Source organism: Urocitellus parryii, chromosome 9 (assembly GCF_045843805.1).
Source record: "Urocitellus parryii isolate mUroPar1 chromosome 9, mUroPar1.hap1, whole genome shotgun sequence".
NCBI lineage: Eukaryota > Metazoa > Chordata > Mammalia > Rodentia > Sciuridae > Urocitellus > Urocitellus parryii.
Window position 1 is genome coordinate 96245528 of NC_135539.1, and position 13464 is coordinate 96258991.

At 35.0% G+C, this 13464-nt stretch overlaps 1 protein-coding gene across 1 annotated transcript in view; it reads right to left on the reverse strand.

The window, feature by feature from the left end:
* Positions 1-202: 202 nt before the first annotated feature.
* The window catches only part of Fbxo28 (F-box protein 28), a 33350-nt gene continuing 20088 nt past the window's right edge, over positions 203-13464 (reverse strand). The window contains exons 4-5 of the mRNA XM_026407143.2: positions 7215-7410; positions 203-4856 (exon numbers count right to left, since the gene is read on the reverse strand). Coding sequence (XP_026262928.1) covers positions 4462-4856; positions 7215-7410 — 591 coding nt within the window. The 3' untranslated portion in view covers positions 203-4461. The remainder of the gene's footprint in view (positions 4857-7214; positions 7411-13464) is intronic.

The window sequence follows — 13464 nt, forward strand, 5'->3', positions numbered from 1 at the left end:
TCACTTACCTGTCTAACACTTCAGACCTGTTCCTTAACCAAAGTCCAATGACCACACGTGGAGTAAAACTTGCTTGATAAGGTGGCTGTGAAGAACTGTGTAAAAACACAGTACAGTGCTTCATGAGACAATATCTACTAATATGGTACCCATTAGCAATGGAGCTCCAAACTTGTGCATGAAATACAAAGAAAACAAGTAGCACTGGTAACAACACATTTATTTACGTACCCTGTTGTGTAACTGGGAGGTGTTTTTTACTTTCCAATAGTTGATTAGGTTTTAACAATTAAAATTCCAGAAGGTCAACTAGTGACTTATTGTTGCTCATAAGCATAGGTAAACAGACATGGTACCACATAAAGGAATTTTAAACACTCTAACCTTTTGGTAGTTTTGAATTTGGACCATTAGACTTTGGCAAACTCAGCAGATTACCAATAATGCTTCTAAACCTCATGGTTTTCTTCAGACACAACAGGAAAAATTTAGATTTAATTTCTGAACTTCAGAAATTTAACCAAGATTCTTATGAAGGTGCAAAAGGCCAACTAATTTAACTAATTTACTTCAGCCTGTCATATTTATCAATATAACTGTATTGCTATTCAAAATGAGATTATGGCAGGCAGCAATCAACTAATGACTAGTCTCATTTTGTAGATTAAGTATTTTCTGAAAATAACTTACTTAGTTCTAACTTTACCTTTTGTTTGCTAGTTAAAGGAATTCAGATAGATGCCAAGTCAAAGAATTGGACAGCACATCAAATTGGGTTTCCTATTACAATTAGCTTTCTTTGCTAGTGACTGCATCAGGATGCCTTTCATTCCTGCCTTCAAATTTTACAGCCGGATTTTTAGCGGTTGATAAATGTAACAAATGGGTACTCACTGCTAGAAGAGAATATAAGAATGTGCTGATCACCGGTATGAGATTTACATTACATTAAATTAAAATTATATACTGTTGGATATAGACAAAAGAGGGAGTTCCCAGATCCTAGAAAATATTATGGCTAAGGAAATAGAGAACCCAAAAGAAGAATCCACCTCCAAGAAACTAATTCAGTATAGTAAAATAGAATTAAGTGCCCTGTCTTAGGAAAAAGTTTATTAATAATAAGGAACAACTGGGATATCATACATCATTTCTTTGGAGATTAAAGTGCAGGCTATGAAATGGCATATAAAATAATGCATAAAATAGTGCAATCCTAAGGTGCCATTATTTTTATGACGCATAGCCTATTTTTATATGTCCACTTTCTCTGAAAAACTCAGCTGTAGTGACACCTTTTAGCTTATTTATTTAGGCATTACTTATACTCTGTTTTACCCACTTCTGGGGCTACATAGAATATTTTAACATTTGAACATGTAGAATAATAGCGCATACATCTTGAAACTACTAAATAGAGATTAAGGCAAGCCTCTGTAAAGTTCAATACTCCAAAAAACACATTTTACAAAAAAAGTTGCTTCCAAAACCAGCGGCTTTAGACCTGATGGCACCCCAATAGTCTTTAAAAACAGTTGGATTACTCTGAATACATTTGCATTTGCCCCATTATTTCCAGGCTCTGAACATCAAAAGAGAATTCTGAAAAACAGCAGTTTCTATAACCTCAGAATGTGTGAAAACCAAGTAAACCGTGTCCACACGAAAGCTAAGCTGAGGATCTGGCTGGGGTGAGGGTTGGGGCCAGTCCTCTTCATTTCCTATCCATGTCTTTTCACATTTTTATCCATGTATGTAGTGTTGTACCATAGTTTATGTGTGGGAATGACCCATTAAAACAGGGAAGTCTCTTCCGCCAAGGAAGATGATGGCAATACTTCATGGAATGCTGTACTATTAAAACATACAGCATTTAAATTACTGGCATAAAATGCAGAGCAAGAAGGTTCTGAGACTAATTTATAAAATTCCTGTAACATGTCAAGTTTAGATGTATTTATAGAACCCTAAATGCTATTATGCTATCCAAAACCAAGTTTAACAGTTACCCAATAACTATTCTAATAAATGGTGAAGACAATACCATAACCTGTTTTAGCTAGTCTACAACATAAAACAACTGTAGTGCTTTATTCTAATTATGAAACACTCATGCATTAACAAGTGCAACTCAATCTTATGGACAGGGATTATAAGTATACATTGTAGAAATTTGAATTTGGAAACAAAAAATTTACCTCCTAACAGTGTGAATGCTCACTCTGAAAGCCATATACTCATGTTAACTAGTGGAAGACTACAGATATATTTAGGCTATTTTGATGTAGTTTAAAAAGAAATTCAGGAAACTTTAGTAATTCAATAACTATTAGAGAAATAATCTGAGGACTGGGGGTGTAGCTTAGTGGTTACAGTATTTGCCTAACATGCACAAGGCCCTGTGTTCCATTCCCAGTACTGCCAAAACCAAAAAAACCAAAAAGCTGAGGCTATATCCCTTTGATGCATAAGGATCATAGTTTGTAAACCAGTACTCTGATACTTAAAAAAGGTTTCCTATTACCAGAAAAAGCATAATAGTAAAGGCCATGAGTATTCCAGTAGGCCTCCTCCAAAGTTATGATAATATGGCTAAATCCTATGATTGCAAAATGAGACCTGCTGAGAAAATGAGTTCCAGACAGGGACTTTTATGGATGACCTTGGCTGACAAATGTTTTTAGGAAACTGTTTATTTTAAAATTACCTTCCCAACAAACCATAAACACTTGGATGTTACTTTATGTTTTTTCATTGAAAACATACTACATTGTAAATGGAGTTTCAAAGGTAGACATATAATTGATCAAAATCTAAGGACAATATTATGAAAGGACAATACTAAAAAAAGATAGGAAAAAGTTAACCTAAAGAATGCAAAACCATGTCATGTTGGACGGATCAAAAAGGTGATAACCTTGTGCTTTTATTCAACTAAGGTACTTACCAAAACCTTAGATTGTATACAGGTGTCAAACTCCCACCTGGAAAGGGATAGTTTTCTATATTACACCTAAATTTATTTTAAATAACTGAAGCCCAAGGCAACAGTTGTTTAAAAACTTGACAAATAACTACATAATTTAGTACATTAAAATAAAACTTGGACAGTGATCGTTGAATGTCTCAAAAATATACAACTGGGCAAAAGAACCACTGTACACAATTTGGAGATTGTTAAAGTGACCACTCAAAGGTTGAACAGTGCAAGACATGCTTTTCCAGTTACAAGCTAAAAACAGAAGTGCAAAAAAAAAAAAAAATTAAAGCTTTTGTTATAGGATAAGGAAGGCTTGAAATTAATATTAAAAAGCTTCCCTCGGGTCATCTCCCAGAAATGAAATGATCGAATTGCTTTTTTATGGTACAATTTTCTTCAATAAACTTTCCTTCAGTGGCAAACTGCATCCACAATTAGGTCCCCTATTCAGTCACCAATATGATCCATGAGCATATAGCAACGAGTTAGGATCTTTGCTAGCTCCCGGAGGTCTGATCTTGACAGAAACAGCCTTGGAATTTGGACTTTGCCTTAACCAGTGTACCTGAACCCTACAGAGAATAGATAAAGCAATGGGCTTTAATAGTCTTGTTCCTATAAAACTGGAGGACAAATGGACTAACAATTCTCTCTCTAGAGGCAAACTGTTGTGGTGGAAGATGTTAAGTGCTTAGATCAATGAAGACACTGCTCTCAAAAGTGGAGAAGGAAGTATAGAGGTTCAAGATCGATACCAGTGCAAGAGCTTTTTAAGTGAGTTGACTAGGCAATGCATGCATCCATCCATGCAAATGTAGGACATGGCCCCCAAAAGAACTGAAAACATGTATATAATAACAACTGGATACGTCCCTTGCCAGTAGTTTATAAAAATATATAGTCAATACTGTAGAGGCTCCTTCTACAGTCAATACTATGGAAATCCTTTCAGTTACCCATCACTTCAATACCAAAAAGCATTAACTACTTTTCAGACATTCCAGACAAAGGTCACTTATAACAAAAAGTCAACGTTTTTTGTTTTTGTTTTTGCTTTTTTTTTTTTTTTAAACAACATAGTGTCCATTTAAAAAGTAGGTTTTTTTCTTTCAAGTGAACAGGACATTTTCTGTATTAAACTTAACTCTTGTCAAGACTGGATTTTGTTTAAGATCCTTATGTCATGTGCATATATGCAGAAACAAACAAACTTCCTTATTATCTGCACAGAAAAAAGTTAACTCCCCAAAACATGATAGAACGGGTCTGGTTAGTACAAATCTATTGCAAAGTAAAAAGATTCTGTGCATCAGTTCCACCAGAAGTGGGAAAAGAATGTCCCAACCATAGAGTTCAAGTTTGTGTTCTGAAAGCCTAGAAGCCCAAGGGACAGACACCATGTTGCTCCCAGTATCCTGATATGCATAACTGCTTAAGCTACCAAGCTGTGTAGTCCTCTGGAGCTAGAACCATATTTCAATTCACTTTCTATTCCGAAGACGTTTAGATTTTCTAAGAGAGTCTATAGTTTCTGCTGCCTTTCTTCGTTTCCGAGGAGACTCCTCATTCTGCCCAGACCCGGAGGAGTTTCCTACTGCACTTTCCATTACTTCTCGTAGTTTGCGTTCCAGCTCTGCCAAACGTGCATTCTGTTCACCTATGATTTGGGTTTGCTCTAGCAGTTTCTGGTCTTGGTCTTGAAGCTGCTTCTGCTGTTCTTGCACTTTGGTGCGGAGCTCAGAAATTTCACGCCTGAGAACAGTCACACCAGCACCATTGGTTTTAACCTGCTGCTGGAGTTTGGTAACCTCTTGTCTTGAAGGGTTTTGCTTGGAGAAGAGCTGCATTGTTGTTAGGGCTGCAGAGGGTCCTGGCACTGTGGAGAAATCGTTTGAAAGGGTCAACTACTTAATACATATTTCTCTATCAGTAACAAACTTATTTTAGAATGGAATATCCTCCTATCTCTTCTGAGAATTTATTCTTTCCAATCTATTTGTTCTACATATTAATCAGACACATTGTTTTAACTATGAATGAATTTGAATTCTCATTCTCCTGCATACACTTAGATTTAAAATACTGCTGGGGCTGGAGTTGTAGCTCAGTGGTAGAGCTCTTGTCTAGCACATGTGAGACACTGGTTTCAATCCTCAGCAACACAAAAAGATAAATAAATAAAATAAATATCTACAACTAAACAAATAAAATTATATAAATAAAATACTACTCAATATTTTTAGGACCTAGTAAGAAAATACAAGTATTAAAATTAGAAAATGATTTCTAATTTTACATAAACAAACACAAACTTTCAAGTGAGAAGTTTAGACCTATCATGTTCTTAAGTTCACCAGCACTTAAATAAATGCAAAGGCTTCAACTTAGCCACAAAGCAGGAACTAACTACATCAAAGAGTAGGTTATATCACACATAACATGGTGTAGGAAGGCTTCGGAACTATTCCCTTTTAGGAGTAAATAAATTATAACATAGGCATAGAATTCACTATTTTAAGCTAATTACCTAATTTTTAAAAACCTTACCCTGAAGATCTTTTTCAAAAAGAACTAGATGGATCTATCCCTACCTATATCCATTGAACTATTTTTCTCCTTGCACATCTAAATAATCACAGTATTTTCCTTGGCTGGAGTACAGTCTTCTTTCCCTCTGCTTATCCTTGCTTTTATTCTTTTTTTAAAAAATTATTTATTTTAGTTGTAGATGGACACAATACTTTTTATTTTATTTATTTTATGTGGTGCTGAGGATCGAACCTAGTGCCTCACATGTGGTAGGCAAGATGTCTTCCACTGAGCTACAACCACAACCCCTTGCTTTTACATCAAAACTCAAGACAATTCTTACCTTTCCTGACATCTCAGTGAGACCAGCCAATACTGATTTTAAAAAATCTTTTTTTTTTTACATTGTTGATGAATCTTGTTTTATTCATATGCAGTGCTGAGAATCGAATCTAAGGCCTCTCACATGCTAGGCAAGTACTCTATCACTGAGCCACAACCCCAGCCCCAATAGTGATTTTATCTTCCTAAAGATTCTGTCTCTGCTTCATTTGGTATATAAGTAGACACTGTCTTAAATATTTCTCTTGCTTTTGATGATTTCACTTTCTGGACACATCTTACCTTTTAAAACAGTAAGGTTCTTGAGAGAAGACACCATGTATTACACTTCTTTTTTATTCTTCATAGGATACAGTATAGTGCTGTGCATATAATAGGTACTTAATAAATAACACATACATTAATGCTGAGATACTGTAGGCTTTTTTATTAAATTAGAGATCCACTCAGGTATCCCACTGAGTACTACAGGGAGCTAACTAATCTGAACAAAACAAAAAGGTTTAATAAATGTTTTCCCCTAATTTAAAGTATTTACAAGAGCTGAGGAAATTAAACAATTCAGCCTTTCAGTAGATAAGGGCAAAATAGCTACCATAGAAGTGACTGAGTTCAAAACAGTCTTATGTTTCTGAAAGTAGAAGCCAGATGTTTTGATGGCTGAAATAGTTCATTGGATTTGATTCTTCCCATAAAGAAATTTTTGGGTTTTATTTGGTATGCTAGATTCTGTTCTCAAAAAAAAAAAAAAAAAAAAAAAAAAATTTTTTTTGGGGGGGTGGTAGGGTACTAGAGACTGAACCCAAGGGAACTCTGCCGCTAAGCTATATCCCTAACCCTCTTTAATTTTAAAACAGGGTATCACTAAGTTGCTGAGGCTATTTGCCTTGAATTTGCAATCCTCCTGCTTCTGCTTCCTGAGTAGCAATGCTACTTCAACAAAATTTACTGTAAGTCAGTAGTTGTGGATATGTGCAAAGATTTAGCCATAAGTACATTCTATACAGTATAATTTAATTGAAAAACTTGAAACAGAAAGTTGAGCATGTAGCTCAATGGTAGACAGAGTATGTACATAGCATGTGTGAGACCCTTGTGTGTGAGATCCTGGGTTCAATCCCAGCACCAAAAAAAAAAAAAAAAAAAAAAAGAAAATCATAAACTACAAATATACCTTAAAAGTAGATCAGCTATACAAGTTACATATGATCTGTTATTCAATATATCAGTAAAAATTATGTTGTGGATAAATACTTGCTAGCAGAAAAATTCAAAATATATGGTTATGGGGGAAAAAGACAAGTTATAATATAACTATGTATGAATGTTATTATAAACTGAAGATATTATAAATAAGAAATACCTGGAGGAGAGCCCATAAGTCTTCCAGATACATCTGATCCTGGCAACTTCCTTTTTAGAATTGGAACAATTTTCTCATCAAAGTATTCCATTGCCATGGAGGAAATATCCCTTAACTCTTGTAGTACTTCATGAGCTCGCTGAGGGGCTCTGGTAGAATTGACATATCTCAACACACGATAAATCTCATCAATCACCTAAAAAACCAAATTCTTATTAGTATTTCAGATTTTTTCTTTTTTGAAGAAAAGTGCTAATAAGCAGATGTAATTTCATGTTTTGCAATTTCTAATAAAGGCCTAAAGGGTGACTTAGCTGATATACAAGTTGTGGATAATATTACCATCTGCCACACATGGAATTTGGTCTTGTATAATACTTTATACTTAGATTTATTAAGGATCTTTTATGTTTACCAGGTACTGTGCTGGGGGGGCTAAGAACCAGGACAAATAAAATACAGCTCTGGGTGTGATGGTGCATGCCTGTAATCCAAGGAGGCCTTGGAGTTAAAAGCCAGCTGCAGCAAAAGCGAGGCACTGAACAACTCGTGAGACCCTGTGTCTAAAATACAAAATAGGGCTGTGAACGTGGCTCAGTGATTGAGTGCCTGAATTCAATGTCTGGAACTTCCCCTGCCCACCAAAATATAGCTCCTGCCCTGAAGGAAATCACAGATTTCTGGGGATACACAGATTTCTGGGGACACACACACACACACACACACACACACACACACACACACACACACACTTTCTACAAAGAAGGCTATATAAATTGCTAAAGAAACCAGAGGACTAAACCAAGAAATTAAATCCTTTATGGGAGTAGATACAGGATGGGACATTACCCAAACCCATATTATATTAATTCTCCAAACCCATTCTATTCCCCAAGTCCCAGGAACTCAGTTCCTTTTCTCTTTTGCACTTCCCCTATGAAGTTTTATTTCTCTACAAGCTACCATGGATTGGAATGAGGTTTCCTCAGAACACATTTTCTTGCCATCACCAAAGTATAGCAAAAGATCCTTTTTTGTTTTAGTGGTAAATGCAATGGAGAAAGGCAAGGCACAGCTAACACATGAAGAAGAAATGATATTCTTACACCCCTGTGAGGGTGTTCTTAGTACTTTCCATAGCTTCAGCATAGAATTGAATATAATAATTCACATCTCTGAAGACCCCAGTCCAGCTAATGTCTATTCAAAAGGATTTTTATCTCATGAGAATTGTGGACTAATAAACCAAAATTATTCTGTCACCAAAATTCCAAACAACCTGGAATCCTAGACATTCCTGTTACTGCATTTATCCAGTCAGTTTCCAACTCTGGATTCAATTTTGTAATCTGTCTTCTTCTCTTTACTCAGGCTGCTGCGGACTATTAGAAAAACGTTATCTATCAGAATAGTACCTGGAAACATTCATAGTTCTTAATGTTTTCTATACTTTCAATGTAATGATCCTTGTTAGTCTAGAATGACATGTGCCTAATAAATTTAGGAAAAACTGTTTGAATTTGTCCTTATTATAAACTCAAGGAAGACTTCACGGAAGAGGGTTTGTGGGTTTGGAGAAATGAACAAGAACTGGCTTGGGCTGTGGTGGTTTGCATATAGGCAGATGTAATGGGAGATAAGACATTCTGGTTTTGAATTACATGGGACATGCAGGTCAGGAGAGAAACTGCAGATGATGGTGAGACTTCAGTAGCCAATAGAATAAGAGGGAGTGAGAGTAACAAGGGAGAACATGCAGAACAAGATAGTCAAAGGCAAAGTCTAAGGCACTAGTGGTTAGTGATGTTTTCACTTCTGGCATTTCTACTCTGTAAGAAACTCATTTTAGAAGAGTCTGTCTATCTATCTATCTATCTATCTATCTATCTATCTATCTATCTATCTATCTATCTATCTATCTGCAGTGCTGAGAATCGAACCCAGTGTCTCACACATGCCAGGCAAGTGCACTACTGCTCAGCCCCAGCCCCAGCCCAGAGCAGTGTATTTTTTTAAAAGGTTATTCATTGACTAATTTTATGTTTTGCTAGTGCCAGGATAAAGTTTTACATGTGGGTTATAAGTAAGAAAAGCACTGCAATACTCCACTATTTTTATAATGTTCGGCTAGTATATTTGCATCTATAGCCAAAAATTGGTCATTAACTCTATGAACTAAATAAAACCCCCAAATCTTCTTGCCTGAGGGCTTCTGCACATTCTGATCCCTTTTTCTGTAATATTTTTCTTGTATATCTCCTCCACATCAAATTCCTTACTCATTCTTGAGGCCTCAATAACATTTCACTCTCTGAGAGTTGTCTTCTCTGAAACTTCAGTATAAATCATGTTAACATCATGATCAAATCTTTTATTTTCCCTTCATAGTATACAAGTACATCTTTCTGTTAATTTGTCTTCCTTATAATACAGTAAGCTCTGACAGAAGAGATCACAACTAGCTAGTTTTACTGTCAGAACTATAGAGCCTACCAGAGTCTGGCATATGGCAGATATTTGATAAGTGTTTCTTAAATCAGGGATAATGATGGTCAAATAGTTTAACTGCTTAATATCAACATACCTAAGCAAAACTGTTTAGGGAAAAGTTACAGAGTTAAATTCAATACAAGAATACAGTTTTGTTTTTTGTGGTTCTGGGGGATTGAACCCAGAGCCTTATGCATGTGAGGCAAGCACTCTACCAACTGAGCTATATCCCCAATCCCAAGAATACAGTTTTTAGAAGACAATTTTCTGTTTTGAATAAATAAAAGCCAAAGTTAACAGAATTTCTAAAAAAAAAAAAAGAAAGAAAACAACCTTAAAATTGTACTTATATGTTTATCATAGCTTTATTAATAAATCTCTAGAAATTATGTTTGTACAAAAATACAGGTAGAAGAATATTAACAGTATGTTTGAACTACTAGGAATGATTGTTGTAAAGGTTCAGGCATGAAAAGACACAGGTCCTATCAGTGGAACATAATGACATCATGAAAGACCCAATAGCAAAGCGTAAGTCAGACAGACTGGAATACACTCACTGTACAAGCAAAGTACTACATGAAAATAAAGAAAGTAGAGATAAGGTCTGTTTCAGAGAACTGGGTAGGTCTAATGAGAACATGATAATAAGGAGCATGTACAACTTCAACAGATAAGGGAAGGGAGAACAGACAAAGGGGCAGGTAGATGATGTGGATGGACAGGTGACGAGAAGAAATCAATATTTTGTAGTACTATTGTCCACCAGGCATTTATTCTAGGGTGTATTTTAATCTATCTTTTCCATAATCATTATTCTTCAGAAAATTTCATGTTAAAATATCCCACAGGGATGCTGATACTAAAGTACATCTATAAAAGAAATTATGAAATATTTTTTAGTATTTAGTCTTCTACAGATAGTATGAACGCAAAGTATCTCTTTGCATTTGCTTAAATATCTTATTAGGAAAGGTAATATTTTCAAATCTTACTATATATAGATTTAAATCAAGTGGGATAATTCACATTTTCAATAAAATTTAAAATAGTTGCTTATAATGTGGGAAGCAAAGGACAAGATGAAGGACACCAAACCAAAAAAAACCCTGATGAACCAAAACAACACTATGATAGAACTACACACCTTCCATTCAGATTTATTGGTGGCTACAATGGCTTTTAAAGGCATATACAAGACTCACCACATCTAAAAAATCGTTCATTTTCTGAGTAGGTATGGCCATTTTCTATAAATTATGTTGAGTCCAGTGGAAAGACCACCTAATAGTTTTTTCTATGCCTTTCAAATAATATGCCACACACTGAACCCTACATAGGCTTCAGGTAAAAGTAGTAAGTAATGAAAAATATTTTTAAGTTTTAAAAAAGTATGGTACAAGCCAAATGTGTTCAACTACTGTTGCATTTCTAATACACCAATCTCGTTTCTGTTTACATTGGCATAGTAATAAATGACATATTAAGTTGTTAGGCTTTTTGGGTGAGAGAACATCTCTTTTTTAATCTGTTTAGCACATAAAGCTTATTTGAATATTGACTGTATGATCTCATTTTTCCTCACTTTCTTTGTCTTTTTATTTTACTTGAGATTTCCTTAACTTCTCCTTCTACCTATTTTATTTAACTTAAATTTTTTTCATATTAAAATTTTTAAGTGCATTTAAAACTTTTTGAATATTTCTTATACGGCATGCATTTGAATAGAGTTTCAAGTATTATAGCCTCTGAAATTTTCTACCCCTTACATGGTTTCCTCAAATGTTTTTTCTTCCTGTTTTTTGTTTTATGTTTTTTCCAGGTGGGAGGTGTGTGCCGGGGATTGAACTCAGGGGCACTTGACCACTGAGCTACATCCCAGGCCTGTTTTGTATTTTATTTAAAGACAGGGTTTTACTGAGTTGCTGAGGCTTGCTTTAAACTTGTGATCCTCCTGCCTCAGCCTCCCAAGCTGCTGGGATTACAGAAGTGCCTGTTTTGATATATATCAGTCTGGTGATTCTCTGCACTGTTTGTACTTAAGGCTGCTGCACAGAAAAAGCTGATCAGGAAGATGGGGATGGAGGAGGGATCTAACAATTCAATAGGAAAGTAGACCAATTTTCTTTTTTTTCATTTTAAAAGCTTATAGTTATGTATATTTTAGGACATTCACAGTAAAACAAAGAAAAGCTCCCAACTAATCTTGATTTTTACGAGCATATTCACATTAAAATCAATTATATAGCTCAGTGGTAGAGTGCTTGCCTCACGTGCATGAGGGTCTGGGTTTGATTCTCAGTACCACATATAAATAAATAAATAAAATAAAGATATTGTCCATCTACAACTAAAAAAATTTTTAAAAAATTATAAAATAAATGAAGCCAGGAAACATTATAAAAACTTAAACTGAAAGACATCCCTCCAAATATCTAACCTACGCTGTTCAAAAAAGTGAAAATCAAGAGATACAAAAACAGGCTAGGAAACTGTTTCAGATTCAAGATTAGAATCCACATATCGTCCTAAGATTAGATTCTGGAATGAGGAAAAAAACCTGCCAGGACAAGTATTATTGAGATGTAATGAAATCTGCTGGCATGGTGGTACATGCCTGTAACCCTGGTTTTTTGAGAGGTTGAGACAAGAGGATTATTAGTTAGAAGCTAGCCTCAGCAACTTAGTGAGACTCTTGTCTCAAAGTAAAAAAATAAAAAGGGCTAGGGATGTAGCTCAGTGTTAAAGTGCCCTTGGGTTAAATCCCCAATAAGCTCATCCCCCCACAAAAGTAATGAAATTTTAATATAAATTTGTTATTATATCAGTGTTAAATTTTTCAATTTTTCTATGTGTATTGTGGTTAAATGAGTGTCTTAGGAAATGTACTGAAATATTTAAGAAACACAAAAATTTAAGGATCATAATGTTTCCAACTTATTTTCAAATTATTCAGAGGGAAAAAGACAAATATAGATAAAATGTAAAAGTAAACAGGAAAAAAGGTGTGTAACTTGTGGCTCTGGATAACAAAATACAACAACACGAGTTTTCTTTCCCAAAACATTAAAAACAAACCAGTCACACTAATATATAGAGTTTACATCTGTTTAGGGACAGCTTTAAGACATACACTCACATTGGGGAAACCCTAACTTTGGACAACACTGTATTTCCACGAGAATACAAGATTTACCAGGGCTACTAATAATGATCAAGAGCAGGGACTATCATGTCGTATTTCATTACTGTATGTTCCAGAATGGTTAGCTGTCCACCACTCACATACAGCACAAATTTTTAGTATGTGGGAACTCCTGCTGTGGACATGAGATTAGTATAAAAAGTACAACCTCCATGTGTCAGATTTATATAATCTAAGATTTCAGAAAGTCAAGCATTTATAACAACAGTTCTGAGAGAAGATGAATGGGATGTCAGTGTGGTCCAAATATTTTTCTATTTGGCCTGTGCCAGTTTTTACAAATTAAATTTTACTAGAACTATATATTGTCCATGGTTATTTCTCCAAGTCCATTGGTTATAATAGAGACCACATGGTCCATAAAGCCAAAAATATTTACCAGAAACGTTTGTTGGTCCTTGCCTTAGATAACAGCAGCAAACTCTCAAAATTGTGGTACAATTCTGGCAATCTAACTTAAACTACATTATTACTGCCTAGATTCACGTGTGAAATAAAATGCTGATAGTAGATCCAAATTTTAACAAAATGGATACACAATCTTATTCACAAAAT